The sequence below is a fragment of the Pan paniscus genome, chromosome 19 (assembly GCF_029289425.2).
Source record: "Pan paniscus chromosome 19, NHGRI_mPanPan1-v2.0_pri, whole genome shotgun sequence".
Classification (NCBI taxonomy): Eukaryota; Metazoa; Chordata; class Mammalia; order Primates; family Hominidae; genus Pan; species Pan paniscus.
The window spans coordinates 83,687,730-83,714,949 of NC_073268.2; the positions used below are offsets into that span (position 1 = coordinate 83,687,730).

General features: G+C 43.8%; 1 protein-coding gene across 2 annotated transcripts in view; it reads left to right on the top strand.

The window, feature by feature from the left end:
- Positions 1-27,220, top strand: part of PITPNC1 (phosphatidylinositol transfer protein cytoplasmic 1) — a 315,351-nt gene that overhangs the window by 281,892 nt on the left and 6,239 nt on the right. Inside the window, exons 6-8 of one of the 2 annotated variants that reach the window (XM_063599339.1) lie at positions 5,859-6,014; positions 11,714-11,777; positions 23,306-23,424. In XM_063599339.1, the coding sequence (XP_063455409.1) occupies positions 5,859-6,014; positions 11,714-11,777; positions 23,306-23,424 (339 nt within the window). The remainder of the gene's footprint in view (positions 1-5,858; positions 6,015-11,713; positions 11,778-23,305; positions 23,425-27,220) is intronic. The other variant, XM_063599338.1, reaches the window with a different exon arrangement.

The following is a 27,220-nucleotide window of genomic DNA, read 5'->3' on the forward strand; positions in this document are numbered from 1 at the left end:
CATTTCTTCTTATGGCAGAGCTTGGCTGCCCCCTAAGCAGTGTGCCCAGAATAACAGCACAGAGGCAGTGCTGCACTCATTTTATATTCACTTTTAATTATATGCAAATTAAGGGGTGGTTTATGCAGAAATTTCTAGGATGCGGGTGGTAACTTCCACGTTGTCAGGTCATTGCCATGGAAAGGGGCAGTAACTTCACAGTGTTGCCACAGTGATGGTAAATGACATGGCCGCTTCTTCTGGAAACCTGCTTCCGCCCTAGACCTGTTTAGCCCTCAATTTGGTCCAGTGACCGAGCGAGCTTCTAGAATCAAGTCTTCATTTCTCAGTTTTTGTTTTGTTTTGTTTTTTGTTTTTTTGTTTTGAGATGGAGTCTTGCTCTGTCGCCCATGCTGGAGTGCAGTGGCGTGATCTTGGCTCACTGCAACCTCCACCTCCTGGATTCAAGCAATCCCCCTGTCCCAGCCTTCCCGAGTACCTGGGACTACAGGCAGATGCCACCACGCCCAGCTAATTTTTTGTATTTTTAGTAGAGACGGGGTTTCACCATATTGGTCAGGCTGGTCTCGAACTCCTGACCTCAGGTGATCCACCCACCTCGGCCTCCCAAATTGCTAGGATTACAGGCGTGAGCCACTGCGCCTGGCCTCATTTCTTCCTATGGCATAATAATATTTCACTGTATGGATATACCATCTATTCTGTATCCATTCATCAGTAATGCAGTTGCTGGGTAGCTCTGTTTTAAGTTCTTTGAGAAGTGTCCAGACTGCTTTCCACAGTGTGGACTAATTTACCCTCCCACCTACAGTGTATCAGCATTCCGTTTTCTCCATGGCCTCACCAGCATCTGTTGTTTTTTGACTTTTTAATGATAGCCATTCTGGCTGGTGTGAGATGGTATCTAATTGTGGTTTTGATTTGCATTTCTCTGATGATTAGTAACGCTAAGCATTTTTTCATGTTTGTCGGTGACCTGTATATCTTCTTTTAAGAAGACTTCATGGTCAGGCATGGTGGCTTACGCCTGTAATGCCAGCCCTTTGGGAGGTCGAGGCGGGCAGATCACTTGAGGTCAGGAGTTCGAGACCAGCCTGGCCAACATGGTGAAACCCCATCTCTACTAAAAATACAAAAAATTAGCTGGGCGTGGTGGCGCATACCTGTAGTCCCAGCTACTCGGGAGTCTGAGGCAAAAGAATTGCTTGAACCCAGAAGGCGGAGATTGCAGTGAGCCGAGATCATGCCACTGTACTCCAGCCTGGGCGACAGAGCGAGACTCCATCTCAAAAAAAAAAAAAAAAGAAGAAGAAGACTTTGTTTCTTTTTATGCCAGAATAATATTTCATTGTGTGGATATACCATATATTGTGTATCCATCAATCAGTTCATGGAAATGTGTATTGTTTCCCTTTTTTGTGGCTATTATGAATTAGAACATCCATGTACATGTTTTGTTTTTTGGGGTTTTGTTTGTTTGTTGAGACAGGGTCTCACTCTGTCACTGAGGCTAGAGTGCAGTGGCATGTTTACAGCTTAATGCAGCCTCAATTTCCTGGGCTCCAGTGATCCTCCCACCTTAGCCTCTCAAGTAGCTGCGACTATAAGCATGTGCCATCACACCTGGCTAATTTTTGTATTTTTTGTAGAGAAGGGGTTTTGCCATGTTGCCCAGGCTGGTCTTAAACTCCTGGACTCAAGTGATCCACCTGCCTCAGCCTCCCAAAGTGCTAGGGTTACAGGCGTGAGCCAATGCACCCAGCCCATGTATATGTTTTTGTGTGGATATGTGTTTTCAAGTCTCTCGGGCAGATATCTAGGAGTGAAATTGCTAGGTTAAATGGTAACCCTATGTTTAATCTTTTGATGAGCTACTGAAATGTTTTCAAAGTGGCCACACTATTTATATTTCTGTCACAATGTATGAGAGTTCCAGTTTCTCCCTATCTTTGCCAGTGCTTGTTATTGTGAACATAGAATTTAACTAGTCTTTCACTTAGGTATTTACCAAATTTTGGCTAAGATTCTGATGTCCCAGCCACATGTGTGTGATACGTCGAATAGGGTTGAAGCATTCACTCAACAAGCATGTATTCAACATCTGTGATGTACTCACCTGCCAGACCCATGACAGGGGAAGCTTCAGAAGCAGAAAGGAGGAGCCCTCATTCTGAGCCACCCAGGAAAGGGTCCTTGGAGGGGATGACACTGAAGTACTTTTTTGGTTTTTTTTGAGACAGAGTCTCTGTCACCCAGGCTGGAGTGCAGTGGCACAATCTCAGCTCACTGCAACCTCCATTTCCTGGATTCAAGCACTTCTCTTGCCTCAGCCTCCCTAGTAGCTGGGATTACAGGCATGCATCACCATGCCCAGCTCATTTTTTTATAGTTTTAGTAGAGACGGGCTTTTACCATGTTGCCCAGGCTGGTCTCAAACTCCTAACCTCAAATGATCCACCCACTTTGGCCTCCCAAAGTGCTGGGATTACAGGCCTGAGCCACCGTGCCTGGCCAAGTGTTTTTTTGTTTTGTTTTGTTTTGTTTTTAATACAGCTGGGATCTTGCTATGTTGGCCAGGCTGGCCTTGAACTTCTGGCCTCAAGCAATCCTCCTGCCTTGGCCTCACAAAGTATTGGGATTAAAGGCGTGAGCCACTGTGCCCGGCCCCTAAGTTAAGTCTTGAAGCAAGGAAAGGAGAATCAGGCAGAGTGCAGGACTTGGTGGGGGAGAAGGAACTTCAGGAAGGGGGACCAGTGCCTACCTAGGAGGTTCCAGACTCCTGGGGCTTTGGAGAGAGGCCAGCAGGAGCTTCTTAAGGCTCACGAGAGAGGTGTGGCTTTGGGAGGCTGATCTGGAAAAGATGCCAGAAAAATAAGTAATAATATAAAAGGCCTTGTCCTTCCTTCCTGCCAGGGCATATTACTTTTATGCTACACTCATGGTGCCATGGACAGATTTTGAGGAGGGGAGTTTACATCTGGGAGGCCACCGTGGCAGCAGAGTGGGGAATGGTGGATGGAGAGATTGAGAAGAGGCAGGAGGGCAAGCATTCACCCGCTACTTTGATGAAGGCCTGGCGTCAGCTGGCATGGAAGTTGGCCCTGGGAGTGCACTGTGTTTTTTAGGGGAGCTACAGTTGTGGAAGTGGTCACCATAGCAAAAAGGTCCTAACGGAGGAGGCAGATCTGTAAGGGAAGTCAAGGGCAGCCTGAAAGCCCTCTTTAGAGGCCAGTGCCAGATGGCCTTGGCGGAGCCACAGCCAGATCTGAGAGAATAAACCTGTCTTTATTTGTAAGCAGCCTGCTTTTACCTCCCAAGCCCACCCCTGGGACACAGTCTGGTCTGCATTAAAAGGGCTGGGGCTGTCCCAGCCAATTTGATTTTGTGTCTCAACCTATCTACTTCTCAACACAGGACCCCTTGACTGCCAGGTTTCTCCTGGGAGGGGAGATGCCAATTTTCTGCTTCACCCTGTAGACTCTGCTGTGTGTTGTGAGGTTCTTTCCCTTCCTGGGGTCCAACATCCCCGTGAACAGGACCAGGACTAGCCCCAAACCCACAACTGGACAGCAGGCCCTGGAGCAGCTGCACGTCTTCTTTATGATAATGAAAACTGGCTGGGCCCGGTGACTCACGCCTTTAATACCAGCACTCTGGGAGGCCGAGGTGGGCAGATCACTTAAGCCTAGGAGCTTGAGATTAGCCTGGGCAACATGGCAATACCCCATCTCTACAAAAAATACAAAAATTAGCCAGGCATGGTAGTGTGCACCTGTAGTCCCAGCTACTTGGGAGGCTGAGGCAGGAGGATTACGTGAGCCTGGGAGGTCAAGGCCGCAGTGAGCCATGATCCTTTCTCAAAAAAAAAAAAAAAAAAAAAGTAATGAAAATTAGCTCATACATACATATTTAAGCATAATTACTGGGTTTTATATAGTTTACATGTTCTAAGGTATCTCTGAAGAAAATAATCTTCTAATGAAATAATCAGCAAATGATTGGCTAATGGCAATCATTAGACAAATATTGGATGATTAAACTTAAAAAAAAAAAAAACCCTTGCTGGGCACAGTGGTTCATGCTTGTACTTTGGGAGGCCTAGCACTTTGGGAGGCCAAGGTGGGTGGATCACTCGCGTTCAGGAGTTCGAGACCAGCCTGGCCAACATGGCAAAACCCGGTCTCTATTAAAAATACAAAAATTAGCTGGGCATGGTGGCGGGTCCCTGTGATCCCAGCTACTTAGGAGGTTGAGGCAGGAGAATTGCTTGAACTCAGGAGGCAGAGGTTGGGGTGAGCGAAGATCAAACCACTGCACTCCAGCCTGGGTGACAGAGCAAGACTCCATCTCAAAAACAACAACAACAAAAAAACCCTTTTACCTGTTTTTTTCATTCTTGTAATTGAAGTATAATACAAATCTTAAGTGTAAAACTCAGTGAATGTGTACACGTTACATCCAGGTCAACATATAATCATCCCAGAAGTTTCCTTCATGTCCCTTTACACCAAACCCCCACCCCCAAAGAGATTACTGCTCATCTAACTTTTATCACCATACATAAAGTTTTGCTTGTTCTTGAACTTCAATTTGAATCATACAACGTATATGCTATTGCATTTGGCTACTTTTGCTTAACATAGCATCAGTGAGAGTTGTACACGTTTTTGCATGTATCAGCCATTTGTTCTTTTTCATTGCTGTGTAGTATTCCATTGTGCACCTAGACCACAATTTATCTGTCTAGTTTCTTGCTGATGAACATTTGGACTGTTTCCAGTTTTTGCCTCCTGTATTTAAAGCTGTTGTGAGGCCAGGTATGGTGACTTTGGGAGGCCAAGAAGGGAGGATCACTTGAGGTGAGAAGTTGGAGACCAGCCTGGGCAACATAGTGAGACCCATCTCTACAAAAGAAGAAAAGAAAAAATTGAGACCAGGCACGGTGGCTCACGCCTGTAATCCCAGCACTTTGGGAGGCCGAGGCAGGCAGATCACGAGGTCAGGAGATCGAGACCATCCTGGCTAACACGGTGAAACCCCGTCTCTACTAAAAACAAAAAAATTAGCCAGGCGTGGTGGTGAGCACCTGTAGTCCCAGCTACTCGGGAGGCTGAGGCAGGAGAATGGCGTGAACCTGGGAGGTGGAGCTTGCAGTGAGCCGAGATCGCGCCACTGCACTCCAGCCTGGGCGACAGAGTGAGACTCCATCTCAAAAAAAAAAAAAAGAAAGAAAAAAAGAGAAAAGAAAAAATTGAGACACAATATAATTCACCCTTTTAAATAAATATGCAATTCAGTGGTTTTTCGCATATGCACAAGGTTGTGCAACTGTCACCACTGTCTAATACCAGAATATTTTCATCACTCCAAGAGGAAATGTTATATCCATTCATAATCACTCTACATCCCTTCCTTTCCTCAATCCATGTCAACGACTAATCTACTTTCTGTCTCTCTGTTTGTTTGTTTGTTTTTGAGATGGAGTTTCGCTCTTGTTACCTAGGCTAGAGTGCAATGGCGCAATCTTGGCTCACCGCAACCTCTGCCTCTCGGGTTCAAGCAATTCTCCTGCCTTGGCCTCCCGAGTAGCTGGGATTATAGGCAGTAGGTGGGATTACCACCACGCCCAGCTAATTTTTGTATTTTTAGTAGAGATGGGGTTTCTCCATGTTGGTCAGGCTGGTCTTGAACTCCCGACCTCAGGTGATCTGCCCACCTCAGCCTCCCAAAGTGCTGGGATTACAGGCGTGAGCCACCGCACCCAGCCCTGTTTCTGTGTTATTTAATACTTATTCCTGACATTTAATAATGATGGTCAAACTTTTAATATATCAATTTCTTTGATTTTTTTTTTTTAGGATCCTAAGCACTTCAAGTCAGAGAAGACAGGACGGGGACAGTTGAGGGAAGGCTGGAGAGATAGTCATCAGCCTATCATGTGCTCCTACAAGCTGGTGACTGTGAAGTTTGAGGTCTGGGGGCTTCAGACCAGAGTGGAACAATTTGTACACAAGGTAAGTGGTCCAACAGCAGTTCCTGGGCTATGGACAAGGTAACTGTCTATATTGCCAAATTGGAGTCCATGATACACAACAGGTGCACAAATACATCAGGTCACTGCATCTCAAAAACACTTTTTGGGCCGGTTGGGGTGGCCAACACCTGTAATCCTAGCACTTTGGGAGGCCGAGGCGGGTAGATCACTTGAGGCCAAGAGTTCAAGATCAGCCTGGCCAACATGGTGAAACCCTGTCTCTACTAAAAATACAAAAACATTAGCTGGGCGTGGTGGTGGGTGCCTGTAACCCAGCTACTCAGGAGGCTGAGGCAGGAGAATTGCTTGAACCCGGGAGGCAGAGATTGCAGTGAACCAAGATCGTATTATTGCACTCCAGCCTGGGCAATAACAGAGAAACTCTGTCTCAAAAAATAAGAGATAAAAATAAAAAAATAAAAAATACTTTTTGGATGAAAATGCATTTTATGCATAGGTTCAATTTTCTTCCACTAATAGATGTTTTATGCCTCATCTCTCATTCTGTGACCTCCATGTCTATTAGGCAAGTGTATTTGGGAAACACACTTCTCAGTTTGGTATTGGACTCATCTACTCCCAGACAGAGAAACTTGGGAAACAGCCAAAGGGCTTATCTGTGAGCACAGCCCCTAAGGTTAATTGCCAACCAAAAGATCTACAAATATAAGCACCTAAGCGGAAGATGCCCAGAGATAGAACAAGAAATCCCAATAGTCCCATTAGACAGTATACCCCAGCATTTCTGCTTCTTTAATAATTCTGTTACTAAAGTAGCCAGGTGTGGTGGCTCATGCCTGTAATACCAGCCCTTTGGGAGGCTGAGGCAGGTGGATCACTTGAGGTCAGGAGTTCGAGACCAGCCTGGCCAACCTGGTGAAACCCTGTCTCTACTAAAAATACAAAAAAATTAGCCAGGTGTGGTGGCACGTGCCTATAATCCCAGCTACTCAGGAGGCTGAGGCAGGAGAATTGCTTGAACCCAGGAGGCAGAGGTTTCAGTGAGCCAAGATTGTGCTACTGCACTCCAGCCTGGGTGACAGAGCAAGACTCCATCTCAAAAAAAAAAAAAAAAAAAAAAAAAGGAAATAATAAGAATAATTCTGTTACCAAAGAATTGTTAACAGCCTCGGGATGCAGATTTCAATTGTAAACCTACTTTGGCTAAACATGTTCATTTTGGTTTTTTGTTGTTGTTGTTGTTGTTGTTGTTGCTGCTGTTGTTTTGAGACAGAGTCTCACTCTGTCGCCAGGCTGGAGTACAGTGGCACGATCTCAGCTCACTGCAACCTCTGCCTCCCGGGTTCAAGTGATTATCCTGCCTCAGCCTCCCGAGTAGCTGGGACTACAGGTGCGCATGCCACCATGCCCAGCTAATTTTTGTATTTTTAGTAGAGACGGAGTTTCACCATGTTGGCCGGGATGGTCTCGATCTCTTGACCTTGTGATCTACCCGCCTCGGCCTCCCAAAGTGCTGGGATTACAGGCATGAGCCACCGCGCCCGGCCAGCATGTTCATTTTGTAGCAGAATCCCACTTGGTGAAGAGTCATATTTTCTCAGGGTTTCTAACATGACTCTGTCCCTCATGGGAGGAAAAAATGGGAAATGCAATGTTGAGCATTGCCCTTTGTAGCTGCTCTCATTTTCATAAGAATAAATACTACCCAAATTGTCTCTACATTCCAGATAGGCTGGTTATCTGTTTATTTTTCCACTTAAAAACTGATAGAGTAGCTTGCCAAAATTATTTTGGAGTCACTGGAATTTAACCTTAATGCACTGAGCTTTTCGTTACTTAGATGGATTTGTCTATTGAGATTGGGGGCCAGTTAACAATAAAAAGTTTAATTCTGGAACTTAGGTCCAAGAACTAGACTGCCAGTCTCTTGAACCCTCATAACACAGGCTCACGGTAATGGCAGACTCTGGCACAAACATGAGAGCCCTGGGTGTTTTCTTGAACAGAGAAGCATGCCACTCCTCTCCCGTGCTCCAGAACCCAGCCAGCCAGCCTGGAGCCAGCATGAAATGGGATACATAGAAATCAAGCTCCAGGATCTCCTGTTTTCCTCCTGTGTCCTGATTATTGCACAGGAAAGCAATTGCAGCTCCCAAAGTAAATGTTTTCCAGCCTCAGCTCTGTGTCTATCTAAGGCAGTGTCTTCCTTGGTTTCCCACAGCATCCCTTTTTGTGTGTGGCTTTTTAAGGTAAAAAGACCTCCTCTTACTAGGGCCACTATCATAGTATTATTTTGTTTTGTTTTGTTTTTTTGAGATGGAGTCTCAATCTGTTGCCCAGGCTGGAGTGCAGTGACAAGATCTCGGCTCACTGCAACCTCCACCTCCCAGGTTCAAGCAATTCTTGTGCCTGAGCCTCCTGAGTAGCTGAGGCACAGGTGCATGCCACCACACCAGGCTAACTTTTGTATTATTAGTAGAGACGGGATTTCACCATGTTAGCCAGGCCAGTCTCGAACTCCTAACCTTAAGTGATTTGCCCGCCTCGGCCTCCCAAAGTACTGGGTTTACAGTCGTGAGCCATCACGCCCAGCTTCATAGTGTGTTTTCCACTCACAAAGCATATTTAATAAGGCAGAGTTGTCAGTTAAAAAGAGAATAATACAAAATAAAAATAAGGCTGGGCGTGGTTCACACCTGTAATCCCAGCACTTTGAGAGGCCGAGGCAGGCGGATCACTTGAGGTCAGGAGTAGTTCGAGACCAGCCTGGCCAACATGGTGAACTCTCATCTCTACTAAAAATACAAAAATTAGCTGGGCGTGGTGACAGGTGCCTGTAGTCCCAGCTACTCCGGAGGCCGAGGCAGGAGAATCACTTGAACCCAGGAAGCAGAGGTTGCAGTGAGCCTAGGTTGTGCCACTGCACTACAGCCTGGGGGACAGAGCAAGACTCTGTCTCCAAAATAATAATAATAATAATATTAATAATTTAAAAGGCCATATTTATATTGCCCTAGGGTCCACTGTGTTTCTTTTCTCACAGATGACTCAGGCTAGTTTTGAGAATCTGTTTCTTGAAAATACCTGTAAGATTTATGCCTTGCCCTTTCCAAATATAAGGAAGTGTTATTGACATTCCAGAAACGCACCTGCTCTCGCACGTGAGTCGCTAATGAGTATCTGAGGCTAGCATTTGCATGGGTTGAAGGTGCCAGGGATGCCTTTCTCTGAACACCTTTGTTTTTTTAAGAATCTATTCACAGTTAAGGGGAAAAAAATGTTCGAAAGCGAGCCATTAGCACATTATTGAATTCTTGTTTCCAGCCGACAGCTGTGTTGTGCTTCGTGTAATAGGGTACATTTACTGATGCCTCGATGCTGTTCTTTTGATTTCCATGAATTTGAGACACTCAGCACTCAAGTGTGTATAGCTGTGTGTTGTTTCTTGTATTCATTATGTGTTTCCTACTTTCAAGTCATAAAAGCCTCACTAGATATCCAGAGGCCTGGAGTCATAAACACTTCATTATAAATGCTTTCCTTGTTTCTGCAAATTCACCGAATTAAAATCCTTCATTTATTGAAACATGCTTGAACCTTCCACGAGAGGTTTTTCACAATCACTGGATTTGTTTGGCAGGAAGAAAGGAATGTTACAGGGATACTGTGAGTATCCAAGAAATGTAAAAAGACCCAGGATGGAAAAGAATACCATGAAATAAAAACACATGAACAGTATCTCACACACGCAGACACACACACACACACAAATGGTATATACTATTTTCCTTAGCCTTCTATTGCCATTATGTGTCACCATAAGAAACAATTTCATCCTTTTTGTGTCCAGTCAAGCTTGTCATTCCCATTACGTTCTATTCTAGTTCAGGTCTCTTTTTTCATCCTTTCAATGGTAAACTGCCTTTTTCCCCCTCTTCTATTACATGAAAGTCAAACCTAAAAGGATAGTTACTTATCTTGTATCTCACACATTCATTTATGCTTGTTTAAAAATTGAGGCCAGGCGTGGTGGCTCATGCCTGTAATCCCAGCACTTTGGGAGGCCGAGGCAGGCAGATCACGAGATCAGGTGTTCGAGACCAGCCTGACCAACATGGTGAAACCCCGTCTCTACTAAAAAAATACAAAAATTAGCCGGGCATGGTGACAGGCACCTGTAATCCCAGCTACTCAGGAGGCTGAGGCAGGAGAATCACTTGAACCAGGGAAGCGAAGGTTACAGTGAGCCGAGATCGCAGTGAGCCGAGATGGCGCCACTGCAGCCTGGGGGACAGAGCGAGACTCCGTCTCAAAAAAAAAAAAAAAAAAAGATAAAAAGAAAAATTGAATCAATATTTATTTTTTAAATAATTTTTTGTGGGTACATAGTAGGTGTAAAGATTTAGGGGGTACATGAGATGTTTTCATAAGGCCTGCAATGTGAAATAGGCACAATGTGAGGAATGGGGTTTCCATCCCCTCCAGCATTTATCCTTTGTGTTACAAACAATCCAATTACACTCTTAAGTTATTTTAAAATGTACAATTAAAAAATTGAATCAGGCTGGGTGAAGTGGCTCACACCTGTAATCCCAGCACTTTGGGAGGCCAAGACAGGTGAACTGCTCGAGGCCGGGAGTTTGAGACCAGCCTGGACAACATGGCGAAACCCTGTCTGTACTAAAAATACAAAAATTAGCCAGGCATGGTGGTGCGCACCTGTAGTCCCAGCTACTGAGGAGGCTAAGGCACAAGAATCGCTTAAACACAAGAGGCAGAGGTTATAGTGAGTTGAGATTGCACCACTGCACTTCAGCCTGGGGGACAGAGCAAGACTGTCTCAAAAAAAAAAAAAAAAAATCAGTATTTAGGATATGTCATCAGAAAGAATGTTAAGTGCTGTTCACTTTTTAGGATATGTCATCAGAAAAGAGGGAATGTTAAGTGCTGTTTGCTTAGAAGTGACTTGCTGTCGGCCAGGCGCGGTGGCTCACACCTGTGATCCCGGCAGTTTGGGAGGTCGAGGCGGGTGGATGACAAGGTCAAGAGATCGAGACCATCCTGGCAAACATGGTGAAACCCCATCTCTATTAAAAATACAAAAATTAGCCGGGCATGGTGGCCCACGCCTGTAGTCCCAGCTACTTGTGAGGCCGAGGCAGGAGAATTGCTTGAACCCTGGAGGCAGAGGTTGCTGTGAGCCAAGATCGCGCCACTGCACTCCAGCTTGGCGACAGAGTAAGACTCTGTCTCAAAAAAAAAAAAAAAGTGACTTGCTGCCTAGAAAAGTGTTCTAGATTTCCAAAATTTATGACCTCCTGGCACCAGTGAGACACACCCTCCCACAGATGAAAAGTAGATGCTGTTTTAGTTAAAGATAAATGGAGAGAAAAACTTCAAGGTAATTAACCTAGATATTTATTTGTATCACTGCTGTGTGACTGTCAAGTATTTGTCATTAGTTTGTACACACACCCAGCCCTACTCTCAAATAAGACAAGGAGATGAATATACTGCAAGTGTGTGTACACCATGGGGAAGGGCTGGAGGTGTGTGAGCACTATAGGACCTATAGGCAGCCTGTAATTGTCATCACCTATGGACAGAGGGATTAAGAACTCTGTAATCACCAAGATCCCCAGAATTGTTAACAACTTGTCTTCCAGATAGTTTTCATCAAAGATGCTATTATTTCAGTCTCCTTCTTTTACTTTTTAGGTGGTCCGAGACATTCTGCTGATTGGACATAGACAGGCTTTTGCATGGGTTGATGAGTGGTATGGTAAGTCAATTTCTCCAAAATAACTTGTAGAACAACTTCATGTTGTCTCGGGCTTTCTGTCCATTTGGCTTCAACTGCTACCTAGAAGGACAACAACAAAGGCAAGGCCGCTGCTTCCTGTGTTGGAAATAGCACTGTCTGCCAAGCATAATGAAGATGTAATTATAGAAGCTTGGTCTAAAATAACCACAGAATTATTGACTAAGTAGGAACCTCAGGATGTTTGATGCTTACATAGTTGATACGCATGGCTCCATCATTCTCTGTTAGATGGGTTTCAAACCCATCCTAATTTATCCCAAACATCAAGATCAAAGCTGTCTGAAGCATCCTGTCAAGTAAAAGCAGTCCTTTGATTCAGACAACATTTGAAACCACCCCTTGCCGGGCGCAGTGGCTCACGCCTGTAATCCCAATACTTTGGGAGGCCGAGGCGGGCAGATCACGAGGTCAGGAGATTGAGACCATCCTGGCTGACACGGTGAAACCCCATCTCTACTAAATAATACAAAAAATTAGCCGGGCATGGTGGCAGGCACCTGTAGTCCCAGCTACTCAGGAGGCTGAGGCAGGAGAATGGCATGAACCTGGGAGGCGGAGTTGGCAGTGAGCCGAGATCGCACCACTGCACTCCAGCCTGGGGGACAGAGCGAGACTCCGTCTCGGGAAAAAAAAAAAAAAGAAAGAAAGAAACCACCCCTCACCAAATATATACAGGTTCTGCAAGAATTTAAGGGCAGACAGAGGCATAGGTGCCCCGTTCATCCTAATTGAAACTATTGTTCTGGCTTTTTTGTTCATGATCTGGGAAGAGTTAAACAATTTCTACACATTTGCAGCAAATGAAAACAAGGTTAGCTTCATCCCATGATGGATGGAACATCCTTCCCAGGTCCTCAGCAGTCTTGTTTTGTCCACATGAATTTTCTGCACTCCCAGAATCAGTCATCAGATGGCTACCGTCCTTGGCTATAAATAGAAAGGAACACGCCCCACCGGTGACTTAGGTTAGATGTGATTTTCAGGTCGATTGTCTAATGAAATGCCGTTCTCCTTGGCCTTTTCCTAAGTCACATTAAATTTGTTCTGAGTGTAACCTAGATTGCATTTTGGTCCTTTTCTGTCATTGTTTCACCAACTCCCTCCCTTTTCTGAGCAGAAGGTACCAAAGTAAAAGGACACGTTAGACGGAAGGGGCAGACAGTCATTATTATTAATATTGTTAGCTATGTCTGAGCCACATTTAAAAGGCATGGTTCTATAAGCTATGGGCTTTTCTTTTTTTTTTTTTTTTCTTTTTTTCTTACCTCCTTTTGCAGTTTTCCCAGATCTACACCTTCTGAAGAGCAAATGCACCTTCCTGGGTTTGTCCAAATGCAGATAATTTATGCTCTCTTATCACACACCCACAGAATGCCGCTCTCATACCGCAAAAGCACTGGCTTGCCACATTGTCATGAAGTCTCCCAGAGACCTGTCTATTTCTAGTTGTGTTTTGTGAGGCAGGCAGGAGAGTCTCCTGTGATTACTTCCTCTGATCCTTAAATAAATCTTTCTGGTTGTTTTTTTCTGGGGCGCTTTTCTCTGATTCTCAGAGGGAGCACAGACCCCAAGAAAGGATAAGAACTTCTGGTCTCTCCCAGCTTGTGCTCCTCAGAGCTCATGGTTTCCTTGCTACCAACACCAAGGAAATATCAAAAGGATATTTAAAGAATCATAGGTGCAAACTGATTAGAAGTTTGCCAAAAAGAGAGGTACCTGAAGGGCCAAAAATCTGCCACTTTGAAAACCAACACACAGGGCACTTGGATAGGTTTCTCTCTGTTGCCAGAATGCCAAAGAAGATTTTTCAGCTAAAAGAATAGCCGGGCTCTGATCAAGAGGACAGAATAATAAAAAGGATTTGATTAGAGGCAGGATATAGGAAGAAAACCCAGTGTGGGTGGGTATCTAGTAAATGAAAGTTCAGGAAGGGGATGGGGCCTGACTTTTCCATCTCAGCTGAGCCTAGGGCAAGGAAGAGACTTAGGGACTTCTTTTTTTTTTTTTGAGACAGAGTCTCGCACTGTCGTACGGACTGGAGTGCAATGGCGCAATCTCGGCTCACTGCAACCTCCGCCTCCCAGGTTCAAGCGATTCTCCTTGCCTCAGCCTCCCAAGTAGCTGGGATTACAGGCTCCCACCACCACGCCCTGCTAATTTTTTTTTGTCTTTTTAGTAGAGATGGGGTTTTACTATGCTGGCCAGGTTGGTCTCAAACTCCTGACCTCGTGATCCGCCCACCTCAGCCTCCCAAAGTGCTGGGATTACAGGCGTGAGCCACTGCGCCCAGCCTTAGGGACTTCTAATAAAAGACTTAGGGACTTCTAATAAAAATTGAAAAAAAAAAAAAAAACTGCCAGGCACGGTAGCTCACACCTGTAATCCCAGCACTTTGGGAGGCCTAGGATGGAGGATCACTTGAGCCCAGGAATTCGAGACCAGCATGGGCGACATAGCAAGACATCATCTCTACAAAATAAATAGATAAAATTAGCCAGGCACAGTGGTGCATGTCCGTAGTCTTAGCTATTCAGGAGACCGAGGTGAAAGGATCACTTGAGCCCAGGAACTGGAGGCTGCAGTGAGCTATGATCGCAGCACTGCACTCTAGCCTGGGTGACCGAGCAAGACCTCGTATCTTAAAAAAAAAAAAAAAAAAAAAAGAATTCTGGGATTACAACAGGAGCCCAAGGCTAGATAATGTATCAAAGGAAACAGGAGATCTCCCCGAATCTGGAGACCTTCAAAAGAGAGCACTTATTTACTTAGGATGAGTGAAGTGGAGGCATTTAACAACTAAGGAGTCTATAAACCTTTTCCTTATCTGAGCACAAAACAACAGTGTGGGCTTTAGTGAATGTGGATCATTAGGACACCTTGCACTCCCCAGAGTGGGTCTCCCCCTGCATACACTGACATAGCCCCAACCAAAACAAGCAGCCTTTTCACTCAGCAATGGTCTGAGAACTACACCGTTAATTTCATGTAAGCTTCTGCAAGCATCAGTACCCACAGCTGAGCTGCTGACCAGGAAAACAGTGGCTCCTTCATCACACAGATGCAGACACTCAGTGAATCAAATGAATGGAAATGACTCCTGTCCACAGAGTGCCTTCTCAGTCCCATATTCAAAGTAATTCTGGGAACTGTGGGTCATATGTGCCACTGGTACCCAGGCTAAGCGCCCACCAGCATTACCCTTCCACTCCATTTGGGGGTACCTGAAGTGGCCTATTTTTATTTGATCTGGACAGGCTCAGTGAGACTCTCATGGAAATATGGAAACATGGAAAAGATCCAAAATAAATCCTTGCCTATAGCTATAGCGTCTAGCACTGGTTCTCAAAGTAAGGTCCCTGGACCTGCAACGTCAGCATCCCTAGGGTACTTGTTAGAAATGCATATTCTCAGGCCCCACCCCAAACCTACTGACTCAGAAACTCTGAGGGTCTAGCCCAGCAATTGTTTTAACAAGCCCTCCAGATGGTTCTGTTGCTGGCTAAAGTTTAAGAACTACTGGCTTATAGCATGGGCTATAAACCAGACTGGGACATTGGGTTGTAAGGACCGTTTAATTGATTCAATCCAAATAGGTTAACTAGAGAATCATAGCTGTCTGCAGGGCCAACCACACTCCAGCCTGGGCGATAGAGCGAGCCTTTGTCTCTAAAAAACAAAAAATAAAATAAATTTTAAAATGATTGCAGGAACCCAAATTCTTACAACTCTGATTTCTTGTGAGAATTAGAAAAAAAAAGCTTCCCTTTAGACAGATGAATTAGAAAAAGGTGCCCCTTCTGGGCAGACTCAGCAGGTGCTCTGGGCTTAGGGCTGAATTTGAGCCCCATTCGCCTCCTCTGCTGTGTGTTCATACAGTGCACAAACTGTACACACTGATGCATGGGTAGCTCTAGATGTCTTTCTCTCTAATTAGACACACCACCTCCAGTGCTTAATTAAGAGTCAGGAAAAAAGGACATTGTTGAGGGTAGTGATCATTTGTCAGCCAAGGATGAATTTTGTGTCTCTTCTGAGTTTCAGCATTTGGCTGTCACGAAACTGTTTCCCTAAAGAGATTTTATTCTGCTCGTGTTCATTGTAAAGTGTAACCATTTCCATATTGGAGGAGTTGAGTGTGTCTTTCAAAGCCGTGATTGGTCTTTATCCATGAGCCTTGGGTCTCTCTGCACGACTAGAACGCTAATCAGAGAAATAACAACAACGTATTTCAGGAGATGGGGTGAGAGGGAAGGTGGATAAAAATAGGCAGCCCAGTTTCACAAAGGCATGGTTTTGCTTTACAAATCTGACAGTGTTTTGAGAAAGGAACACAGAACATTGCCAGAAGGAGCCTATGATTGAGGTGAACCTCACGAATGTCTTTGAAAACCTGACTCTAACCAAAAAGTATGAGGGAGGGAGAGTTCTGGCTGCTGTAGACGACGCTACCTCATGAAAGTGACTTAGAAATCAGCCTGGAGTCCCTAGAGCAGGTCTAACAATGAGGGAGGCAAGATTAAAATGGAGAAAGAAGGCTGCTAGGGGTTGCATGAGCTGGTTGAGTTCACCAAGCCAGATTTTCCAACGCAACATTTTATGTGTGTGTGCTTGTATTCGTTTATCTGGGGAGAGAATGAATAACTTTCCATCAGATTTTCAGAGGAACCTGTGAACCCTTTCCCTGCCTACTCCCTGCTCCCAATTAAAAACTACAGAAAAAAATCACAACTATAAGCCTGGCACGGTGGCTAACACCTGTAACCCCAGCACTTTGGGAGGCCAAGGATGGCAGATCACCTGAGGTCAGTTTGAGACCAGCCTGGCCAACATGGTGAAACTCCGTCTCTACTGAAAATACAAAAGTTAGCTAGGTGTGGTTGCGGGCACCTGTAATCCCAGCTACTCAGGAGGCTGAGGTAGGAGAATCGCTTGAACCCGGGAGGCAGAGGTTGCAGTGAGCTGAGATCGCACCATTGCACTCCAGCCTGGGCAACAAGAGCAAAACTCTGTCTCAAAAAAAAAAAATCACAACTATAGATTACAGTTCTAGATCTTAGTGGTCTGAATTATGTGGAAAAGGTATACACCACACTTTGAGGATTGGCTACTTTCACTACAAAAAAATGGAGTCACCCTAAGCTTTTTGTAAGAAGCATGTATTGAATTTGTAATCATTGTAAAGGGTTTAAAAAATGGCATTTCTCAAAGGATGGCTACCATTTTGCTGGAGCCAAAGAAGTATCCATTCTTATTTATGATTTCTGGGGCCTCCCTGACCCAACTACTTGTTCAAGACTTTTATTTTGACTTAGAATGATGTAAAAATGACTTCTGTTTTGGTGAAGGAGGCTGAAAGTGAACGGAAATGTTTGTGGAGGGAAATAAAGTATAATGTGCCATTTCACAGATCATTGAATTAGAACAGAAGACTCCCCTTTTTAAAATGTTTGCTGCTGCAACTGTGTGGTACAATGAAGGAAAATTCACGCTTGCAGATGCTTTGTTCAAGGGCATTTGTAGTTTCCATGTGTGTTCAACTGACTTCTAAAGGCCTTTCAAACATACGATCTTGCCTCCACTTCCTGTGAAATTAACCTCCTTTCTTTAAAAATACAATGATTTAAAGAAAATTGCCACCATAAACAAAGCTAAAAGACTAGGGGAAAATATTTGCTGCATATGTAGTCAACAGGATTACCATCTATAATATATAAAGAGGTCCTATAAATTGAAAATTTGGCCAGGTGTGGTTGCTCATACCTGTAATCCCAGCACTTTGGGAGGCCAAGGCAGGAGAATCACTCGAGCTGAGGAGTTTGAGACCAGCCCTGGCAACACAGGGAGACCCCATCTCTACAAAAATTAAAAATTAGCTGGACATGATGGTGTGCCTGTAGTCCCAGCTGCTTGGGAGGCTGAGGTGGAAGGACCACTTGAGTCTGGGAGGTCAAGGCTGCAGGGAACTATGGTCACACCACTGCACTCCAGCCTAGGTGACAGAGCAAAACCCTATCTCAGAAAAAAAAAAAAAAATCAGTCACTCAAGAAAATGGTAAAGGATATGAATAAGTAAATCATAGAAGAAGAAATGCAAATAGCCAATAAACTTACTACTAATCACAAGAACCGTAATGAGAAAAACAAGAAAATAGGACATTTGCCCATCTGATAGCAAAAATTTAAGAGTGATTATATCCAGTTTTCAATATAAAATGATAATCCAATTTAATAAAATATACCATAGAAATGATAAGCACAAACAACTTATGACCCAGCCAATCCACTTCCAGAATTTTATTCTGGAATACACATGAGGCCAAGTGCAGTGGTTCATGCCTGTAATCCCAACACTTTGGGAGACCGAGGCAGGCAGATCACCTTAGGTCAGGAGTTCAAGACCAGCCTGGACAACATGATGAAACCCCGTCTCTACTAAAAATACAAAAATAGTTAGCCGAGTATGGTGACACGTGCCTGTAATCCCAGCTACTCAGGAGGCTGAGGCAGGAGAATCGCTTGAACCTGGAAGGCAGAGGTTACAGTGAGCCGAGATGGCGCCACTGCACTCCAGCCTGGGGACAGAGTGAGACTCTGTCTCAAAAAAGAAAAAAAGAAAAAGAAATACAAATTGCCCATGAATACATGAATAACAAGTACAAAGCTATTCTGTGTGGTGGTGTTCATATAAGCTAAAAATTAGTCTCAGTGTAAATGTTTACTAACAGGATTATCAATTAACAAATCCCCTGAGACCAGAGCCTCTTTGCCAAAGTGGAGCTGATGGTTGAGGAGGAGATTTTGGCCTCAGCCCAGTCACTGGCAGAGGAGAACGTTCTACTCAGGCCCCATGCAGTATGACCTCACGCCCTGAGATAAGAGTCTGGGATCTGATCTCTCCTCACCTGAAGGAGAGCAAGAAAGAGAAGAAAAGAAATGGCCTCTCCAGAGGGCAAGGAAAGGAAATATTGTCCCACTGAAGTACAGTGAGCAGGGCATGTGTGTTCCCAAAATACTTCCCAGGGCTGTTTAACCTCTGATAGCAGAGTCTCAAAGATATTAGGATGCACTTTCTTTATCAGAAGAAATACCGTACCAGTTGCAACATTCTCTTAAATTAGGCAATTATCCCCAGTATTGCTGGCTTAAGGAGTCTTTATGTAGGAAACCTTATTTAGGAAGAGTAAATTATGACCTTTCACAATCTATAAGTGAAGGGCTGACTGTTTACCAATGTATTTGCAAAGTAATTGACATGGGCTTCCTTTAATTAAGAGTTTGGGCCGGGTGTGGTGGCTCACGCCTGTAATCCCAGCACTTTGGGAGGCCGAGGCGGGTGAATCACAAGGTCAGGAGTTCGAGACCAGCCTGGCCAACATGGTGAAACCCCGTCACTACTAAAAATACAAAAATTAGCTGGGTGTGGTGGCGGGTGCCTGTAATCCCAGCTACTTGGGAGGCTGAGGCAGGAGAATCGCTTGAACCCAGAAGGCCGAGTTTGTGGTAAGCCAAGATATCACACCATTGCACTCCAGCCCGGGTGACAAGAGCGAAACTCAGTCTCAAAAAAAAAAAAAGAGTTGATACACATAAGCATTTGTTTGCTGGAAGCAAAGAAGTCTGAACCTAAATTGTTTGAAGTCACTCTGATCATTGAAAATCAATCAATAATAAAGATGAATCATCATTACTGTATAATCTGTCATTGGGCACATGTAATTGAATTTACTAAAATATTGATTTCTACAAAGATTTTGAGGTCATATATGTTGCAAAAGCTAGACAGTGCATTTTACCAGCTAACCTGAACAGGAGCATTTTCACTTGATTAGGATTTCCATAAATTTCTGAGAAATACTGAAAATATTTACATCATGTTCATACACATTTATAGTCTGTGAGGATATTTCAGGATTTAGACAAACATATTTTCCTTCACAGCAGGGACCATATTATCACCATCTTTTAGAGAACTACTCTACTAGGAATGTTCATTCCTATGTGGCAAAATTGGGAGATTTTCTTTTATAGAATTTTCTGAAATTTCATTTCTTAACTCTTTGTTTAAAAAAAATAATAGGGGATGGCTGGGCGTGGTGGCTCACACCTGTAATCCCAGCACTTTGGGAGGGCGAGGTGGGCGGATCACTTGAGGTCAGGAGTTCGAGACCAGCCTGACCAACATGGTGACACCCCATCTCTACTAAAAATACAAAAATCAGCCAGGCGTGGTGGCACACACCAGTAATCCCAGCTACTCGGGAGGCTGAGGCGGGAGAATCACTTGAACCCAGGAGGCGGAGGTTGCAGTGAGCTGAAATTGCACCAGTGCACTCCAGCCTGGGTGACAGAGTTAGACTCTGTCTCAAAAAAAAAAAGAAAAAGAAAAAAGAAAAAAAACAGGGGATTATGTTTCTAGAGTGAACAGAAATTCTGGAAAAGTCTATCTTCTCCTTACCAATTCCAAATTGACGGTATCCATCTCATAATGATCCAAAATAACAAATTTTTTTTTTTTTTTTTGACACAGAGTCTTGCTCTGTCGCCCAGGCTGGAGTGCAGTGACATGATCTTGACTCACTGCAGCCTCCGTCTCCCAGGTTCAAGCGATTCTTGTACCTCAGCCTCCCAGGTTCAAGCGATTCTTGTACTTCAGCCTCCCGAGTAGCTGGGGTTACAGGTGTGTGCCACCATACCTGGCTAATTTTTCTATTTTTAGTAGAGACAGGGTTTCACCATGTTGGCCGGGCTGGTCTCCAACTCCTGGCCTCAGGTGATCCGCCCATCTCGGCCTCCCAAAGTGCTGGGATTACAGGCATAAGCCACCCTGCCCAGCCCAACATAACAGATTCTTAAATAATGTTTTTTTTTTCTTTTCCACAAGCAACGCATATTTGATGTAGAAAATTTCAAAAATGTAGATAAGCAAAAAGAAGGAAATTAAAATTACCTGTAATTCTAACTCTTCAAAATAATCACTGTTAACATTTTGAAATATATCCTTTCAGTGTTTTTTTAATGTAGATAATGGTTTTCTGACTAAATTGATTTCACATGCTATATACAGTTCTTTTTACCTATTTTTTATTTAACAATAGATTAAGGATATCTCTCTAGGATTAACTATTCTTCTACCTAATTTTTAATGATTGCATAGTGCTATCAGTCCCCTGGGTTGTTTTCAATTTTTCATTATTATGAACATTGCTGAACAAGGCAGCAATGAATATCTTTGTTGTTAAACCCTTTTTCACATCCATAAAATGGATACATCTTTGAAAGCCCATAGTCACAAAGTTTAAGCCCCTATCTTGATGTTGAGCTAATTCAAGATGAAGTATGATTTCTGTGGGGATTCAATAGAACAAAAAAACCTCTAACTCCTTGGCTTTTGTTTTCCAAATTACTGTCATGCCTGTTGGGATGGTGGGGGGCACCCCCTAATGACATATGTGTAGAGAAACTTCTTTAAATTTTCAACTCCTAGCTAAAAATGATCGTCTAGTATTATTTCAGACATATTTGTGTTTAAGAAATGTTGATAAGCAGCCATTGAAAGTGATTGTACTGAAAGAATGTGTTGTTATTATTAACTAAGATGCATTTGTTTTCATCATAAAGCAGCATCTCTTTATTGCTTTTTGGTTACCTCGATTTTCTAAAAGAAGAGCATGCTCCTTGCTTGGCCAAGCTGCTGCTTAGCATTCTTGATACTTACATTGCTTATGGACCGCATTTGTGATTGAGGATCTCCAGGTATACCTGGGAATGATCTTCTGCATAAAATAGACCAGGTCTGGATTTAGAGGCACACAGCATCTTGGTCCCAGACCACAATGAATTAAATCATAAACTCCTGGCAAATCTGCCCTTTGGAAATGAAGAGGATCTCACATGACACATGGATTGATATAAAAAGACACCAAACCACATGATGCAGAAAATACTTAAGGAAAAATTCCAGCTGTGAATGCCCACTCTAAATCCCCACTAAGCCAATTAGTGGTCAGGGTGGCAGAGGAAGCACTTTGTTCGGCATACCATAATTGGTAAAGAGCATGAAGTTCAGTTCTGCCAAGAGAGTAACAGAGGAATGCCTACCTGGGAATATTGCTGATAAAATGTAAAATAACCAAGGAGCCGGGTAGGGGTGGGGGTAAAATGACAGAAGTATTTGAAGTGAGACTAATTGTTATTTATATGCATTTCACATACTAAAGGTGGATGGGTTCCTTATTTAAGTTTTTTTTGTTTGGTTGGTTGGTTTTTTTTGAGACAGGGTCTCACTCTGTCGCCCAGGCTGGAGTGCAGTGGTGTGATCTCAGCTCACTGCAACCTCTGCCTCCCGGGTTCAAGTGCTTCTCCTGTCTCAGCCTCCCATGTAGCTGGGATTACAGGCGCCCTCCACCATGCCCAGCTAATTTTTGTATTTTTAGTAGAGACGGTGTTTCACCATGTTGTCCAGGCTGGTCTTGAACTCCTGACCTCAATTGATCCACCCGCCTTGGCCTCCCAAAGTGCTGGGATTACAGGCATGAGCCACCATGCCTGGCCTTAAAATTTTTATCAGTTGGATTAAGACAGGGTTTCTCAACTTTGGTACTATTGACATTTTGGACCAGATAATTTTTTGTTGGGGGCTGGGGGTCCTGTGCATTGTAGGATGCTCCATAGTGTCCCTGGAATCTGCACACTAGATGCCAGTAGCACCCCTTCCCTAGTTCTAACAACCAAAAATGTCACAAAATTGTCCCCCGTTGAGAACCACTAGATTAAGAGATCATTATCCTGAAATACTGAAAAACTGCAGACTTGGGCCAAAAATCATGTCATGTGCCATTTTATTTTTAGATCAGTGTGGGTGGAAGTAGTGCCAGCCATCTTCAAGCTGTTAGCCAAGACTTGAGGTTCAGTATAGACCTGCACTCTCTGACGCCATGCATTCTGTGCAAATTTACATCTGTGTGCAAGTTGCACCAAATCTCAATTGTACCAGTGAATATCATTGCTCTGCCTTCTACATCCTGCCTCCTATAACAGCAATGAAAGTGTCCTTTCTGTTGTTGAATGCATTGATTTAAACAACCTCTAAATCTATTTTGAAAGCTATATGGAAGGTAAGTATTAAACCAAGCAAAACTGACCCTCTGTCCCCAATGGGATCTTCTAATGATGCTTTAGGAGATCTCAGGCTATGGTACTGCCCACATGCTAATACTTTCTACCCAAACCTAGCTCACTTTACAAGAATCACCCCTAAATAATTTCCACTCTTCTCTGTTCTAAGACTATTTTGACTTAACTTCCTTGCCCTCACTCCCCCTTTGGTTGGTTTAGCTAACTTTATGACTTACTCATCATAAAGTTAGACAAGTCTCTGCTTTTTTAAACCTCCTTGGCTACTGCTCAGCTACCATCTTTCCCTAAAGTGTCCCCATTGAAAGTTTGCATCTAATAACGGAAGTTGCCAACGTCTTGACCTCTTTCAGATATGACAATGGATGATGTTCGGGAATACGAGAAAAACATGCATGAACAAACCAACATAAAAGTTTGCAATCAGCATTCCTCCCCTGTGGATGACATAGAGAGTCATGCCCAAACAAGTGTACGTAGAATTTTTAAAACATGTTGCCCACCCTTTCACAAATGCACATGTAAACTGATCTTGGAAATACTGCAGATGCCCGGTTCGCAACCTTCCATAGAAACATGTCGTCACCCAGACCCTGTTGCTGCAGAACCTGAGCTGGATCTAAATTGGGCAGTGTCACCTCTCTCCCAGACATTTCGATCCCTTAAAGTTGCTTGACGTGGAGGTTATTTCGGTCATAAAACCAAGAACATGGAGAGTGGAAACACTTTTGTGGGACTAGTAAAACGGCCTGCACCATAAAAGAGCAGAGGAGTGAAAATCGATGTCATATGTAAACTAGAATAACATGTCAGTAACTTTTAAAAACATAGCTAACACTCACTTATTCATTCAAGGGAGGGCTTCTGGCTCATCAGCTATTTTAGGTTTCTTTACATTTGCTTTGAAAAGCTTTCTGTGGCTCTTTATAGCTGTTTTACCCAATCAGTTCCTTTTTACTTAGGATAATCTCAAGATGGGCTGCAGTCTGTGCAGACACACAGGCTGAGCAGTGAAGGGGTGTGAGCTGGGGATGTGCTGAGCTGCCTAGCAGATCCCTGGGACTTAGGATAAGCCTTAGAGGGCCTCAGTTATTTCGCTGCACACTGGAAATTGAGAGCTGACTGTATATTGTATGCCAGCATTTTAAGTATCGTAATCTCTCAATCATTCATGCTAATGAAGGGGAGCTAGAGATAACAAAGAAAAGTGTAATCACCAAATCATTTCTTTGCATCTTCAGCCAGAGCTGTGATCTCTTTGGGTTCCGCCTTGAGTCCTCATGTCCATTAGCCCAGTCTCCAGAATAATACATAGTAGGTGTTAAAAAAAAAAAAAAAAAAATCAGCTGGGCGCGGTGGCTCATTCCTGTAAGCCCAGCACTTTGGGAGGCCGAGGCAGGTGGATCACCTGAGGTCGGGGGTTCGAGACAAGCCTGACCAACATGGAGAAACCTCGTCTCTACTTAAAATACAAAATTAGCTGGGTGTGGTGGCGCATGCCTGTAATCCTAGCTACTCAGGAGGCTAAGGCAGGAGAATTGCTTGAACCTGGGAGGCGGAGGTTGCAGTGAGCCAAGATCGCGCCATTGCACTCCAGCCTGGGCAACAAGAGCAAAATTCTGTCTCAAAAAAAAAAAAAAATCAATGCTGTAGTTCTAGGAAATTTAGATGTGGCTGTTGTCATAAATGGATCCTTTAGAATTGTGAAGACCTTCTGATTGCACTTTGGAAATTTTTAGTTAAATTTTTGGAGCATGTCTTTGGAATGTGCCCTGCAAGTCTCATGTGCTGCAACTGGTTGCATGTGATTGCCCTTGAGGTTGCAAGGGCCCTAACTCTTCTCCCATTTTGCATGCAGTGATCCGATTTGCAGGAAACTGTTGGAGCAAGAGGCGTTTCCTCTCTATGCACAGACCAATTCCAGTAGGACTTCCCCCTAGAAGTGCTCTTTAAGGAAACTCTCCTTGAATTTCTATCACTTTCAATTACCTTTTCTTTTAGAAATGTTGGGCCCCAGTTCCCCCTCGGCCACTCTGAAAGCCATTCACTATAAATATGACCAGGCAAACAAAGGAAGAAGCCACAGGTAAAGAGGAGACACCAGATGGCTAAAAGATGCTAAGCTCAGTGATTTTCTCACAGCTTATAAGCCCCTTAGCTTGGCTTTCTTTCAGTTTTACTGTGATTATTACTTTATAATTAAAGTCCATGGCTGGGTGCGGTGGCTCACGCCTGTAATCCCAGCACTTTGGGAGGCCAAGGCGGGCGTATCACCTGAGGTCGGGAGTTCAAGACCAGCCTGACCAACATGAAGAAACCCCGTCTCTACTAAAAATACAAAATTAGCCGGGCATGGTGGCGCATGCCTGTAATCCCAGCTACTTGGGAGGCTGAGGCAGGAGAATCGTTTGAACCCAGGAGATGGAGGTTGCAGTGAGCCAAGATTGCGCCACTGCACTCCAGCCTGGGCAACAAGAGTGCAACTCCATCTCAAAAAAATAAATAAATAAATAAAGTAAAATAAAAAATAAAGTCCACTTACTATGTAGAAGGTGATAACGTAGAGTGGTTCTTCCCATGGAAAAGCCCACATAATCTCTGGCTGCCCCTCAGCATTGTTCCCGTGACTTCAGGGTGAAAGATGCCTGCCACTGGAGAAGTTACACAAAGTGGTTATTTTGAATGACATTTCCATTATCCTTTGGAATTCCGTGAAATTGGAGCACATCTATTTTTCCTTAGTCTTTCTCCTGTATCATAATGAAAAGCAGTGAAAATCAGGAGGTGGCTCTTTGTCACAAATAAAAACTGCATGGGTGCTAAATGAATTTTAGATCATCAACCCAAGCAGGGACAAATTAGATTGAAATTAGGCAAAATTAACATCCATGAACACAGCAGTGAGGAAATAAGTCTTTTCAATTGAGCAGGTTCAAAGCCTTCAAGGAAGGGAACTTCTAAGAGCCTCTGGGAGTGGAAAATCAAAATTCTGTGCTTTAGATTATTTCTGCCCCCTGCTGGCTATGTGGAGTAGAGCAATGTATTCAGCCACTTGATTAAGAAAGTCTGCTTTTTCAAAGATAATATCCATTTATCATAGCAAAAACATAACATACCCTGATACACTAAAATTTTTCTCAGTCTCAACTTTATTGTGAAATAAATGCCTCTTTTTATATAACCTTAATCTCACTTCTTAGCTCATTTAATAGTCTTCCATGTTTTTAAAAATTGTTAAGTTTATAGGTACAATTTTTCTTGATATATGCTGAATTTTAAATCTTATCCACATAGTCATAATGATTTATATCCTTTGTAAAAACTTTCCCTTTCAGAAAATTTTAATAATTGTTCCCAGGAAATCCTCTTAAGGATTTCATTTTGTGAAAAATACTTCTGGTTTGCTCAGATGTTATAAAACCTAAAGATTAAGCTGGGCACGGTGGCTCATGCCTGTAATCCCAGCACTTTGGGAGGCTGAGGTGGACGGATGACCTGAGGTCAGGAGTTCGAGACCAGCCTGGCCAACATGGTGAAACCCCATCTCTACTAATAACACAAAAATTAGCCGGGCGTGGTGGCAGACGCCTGTAATCCCAGCTACTCGGGAGGCTGAGGCAGGAGAATCGCTTGAACCCCGGAGGCGGAAGTTGCAGTGAGCCGAGATCGCGCCATTGCACTCCAGCCTGGGAGACAAGAGCAAAACTCTGTCTCAAAAAAAAAAAGAAAAGAAAAGTCCTAAGGATTAATACTGTGTTATGAATATTCATTACATACTCAGTATTTCCAAAGTGGCTATATTGTTTCATGCTGGTTATTCCCTCCAATATTATCTAATGAAGTTTCAACTGCTAAGTACATGGCAGTGGACAAGAAACAATGAAAAATGGGTCTCTGGGGGGCCAAAACAGATACAGAAAATCCGCGGGCACTAAATTTTGCATTTTGCTCCAGGATAAGCCTTGGGCCTTGACTCAGTCTTTAATAAGCCCAGGTTCCTCTTTTCCCTGTTCCCAGCAAATAAAAATGGCAAAGGATACCAGGGATAGCCAGGGTAACAATAATTAATAATAACAGTAATAAGGCCGGGCACGGTGGCTCAGGCCTGTAATCTCAGCACTTTGGGAGGCCAAGGCAGGTGGATCACGAGGTCAGGAGTTCGAGACCAGCCTGGCCAACATGGTGAAACCCTGTCTCTGCTAAAAGTACAAAAATTAGCTGGGCATGGTGGCACGTGCCTGTAGTCCCAGCTATTCAGGAGGCTGAGG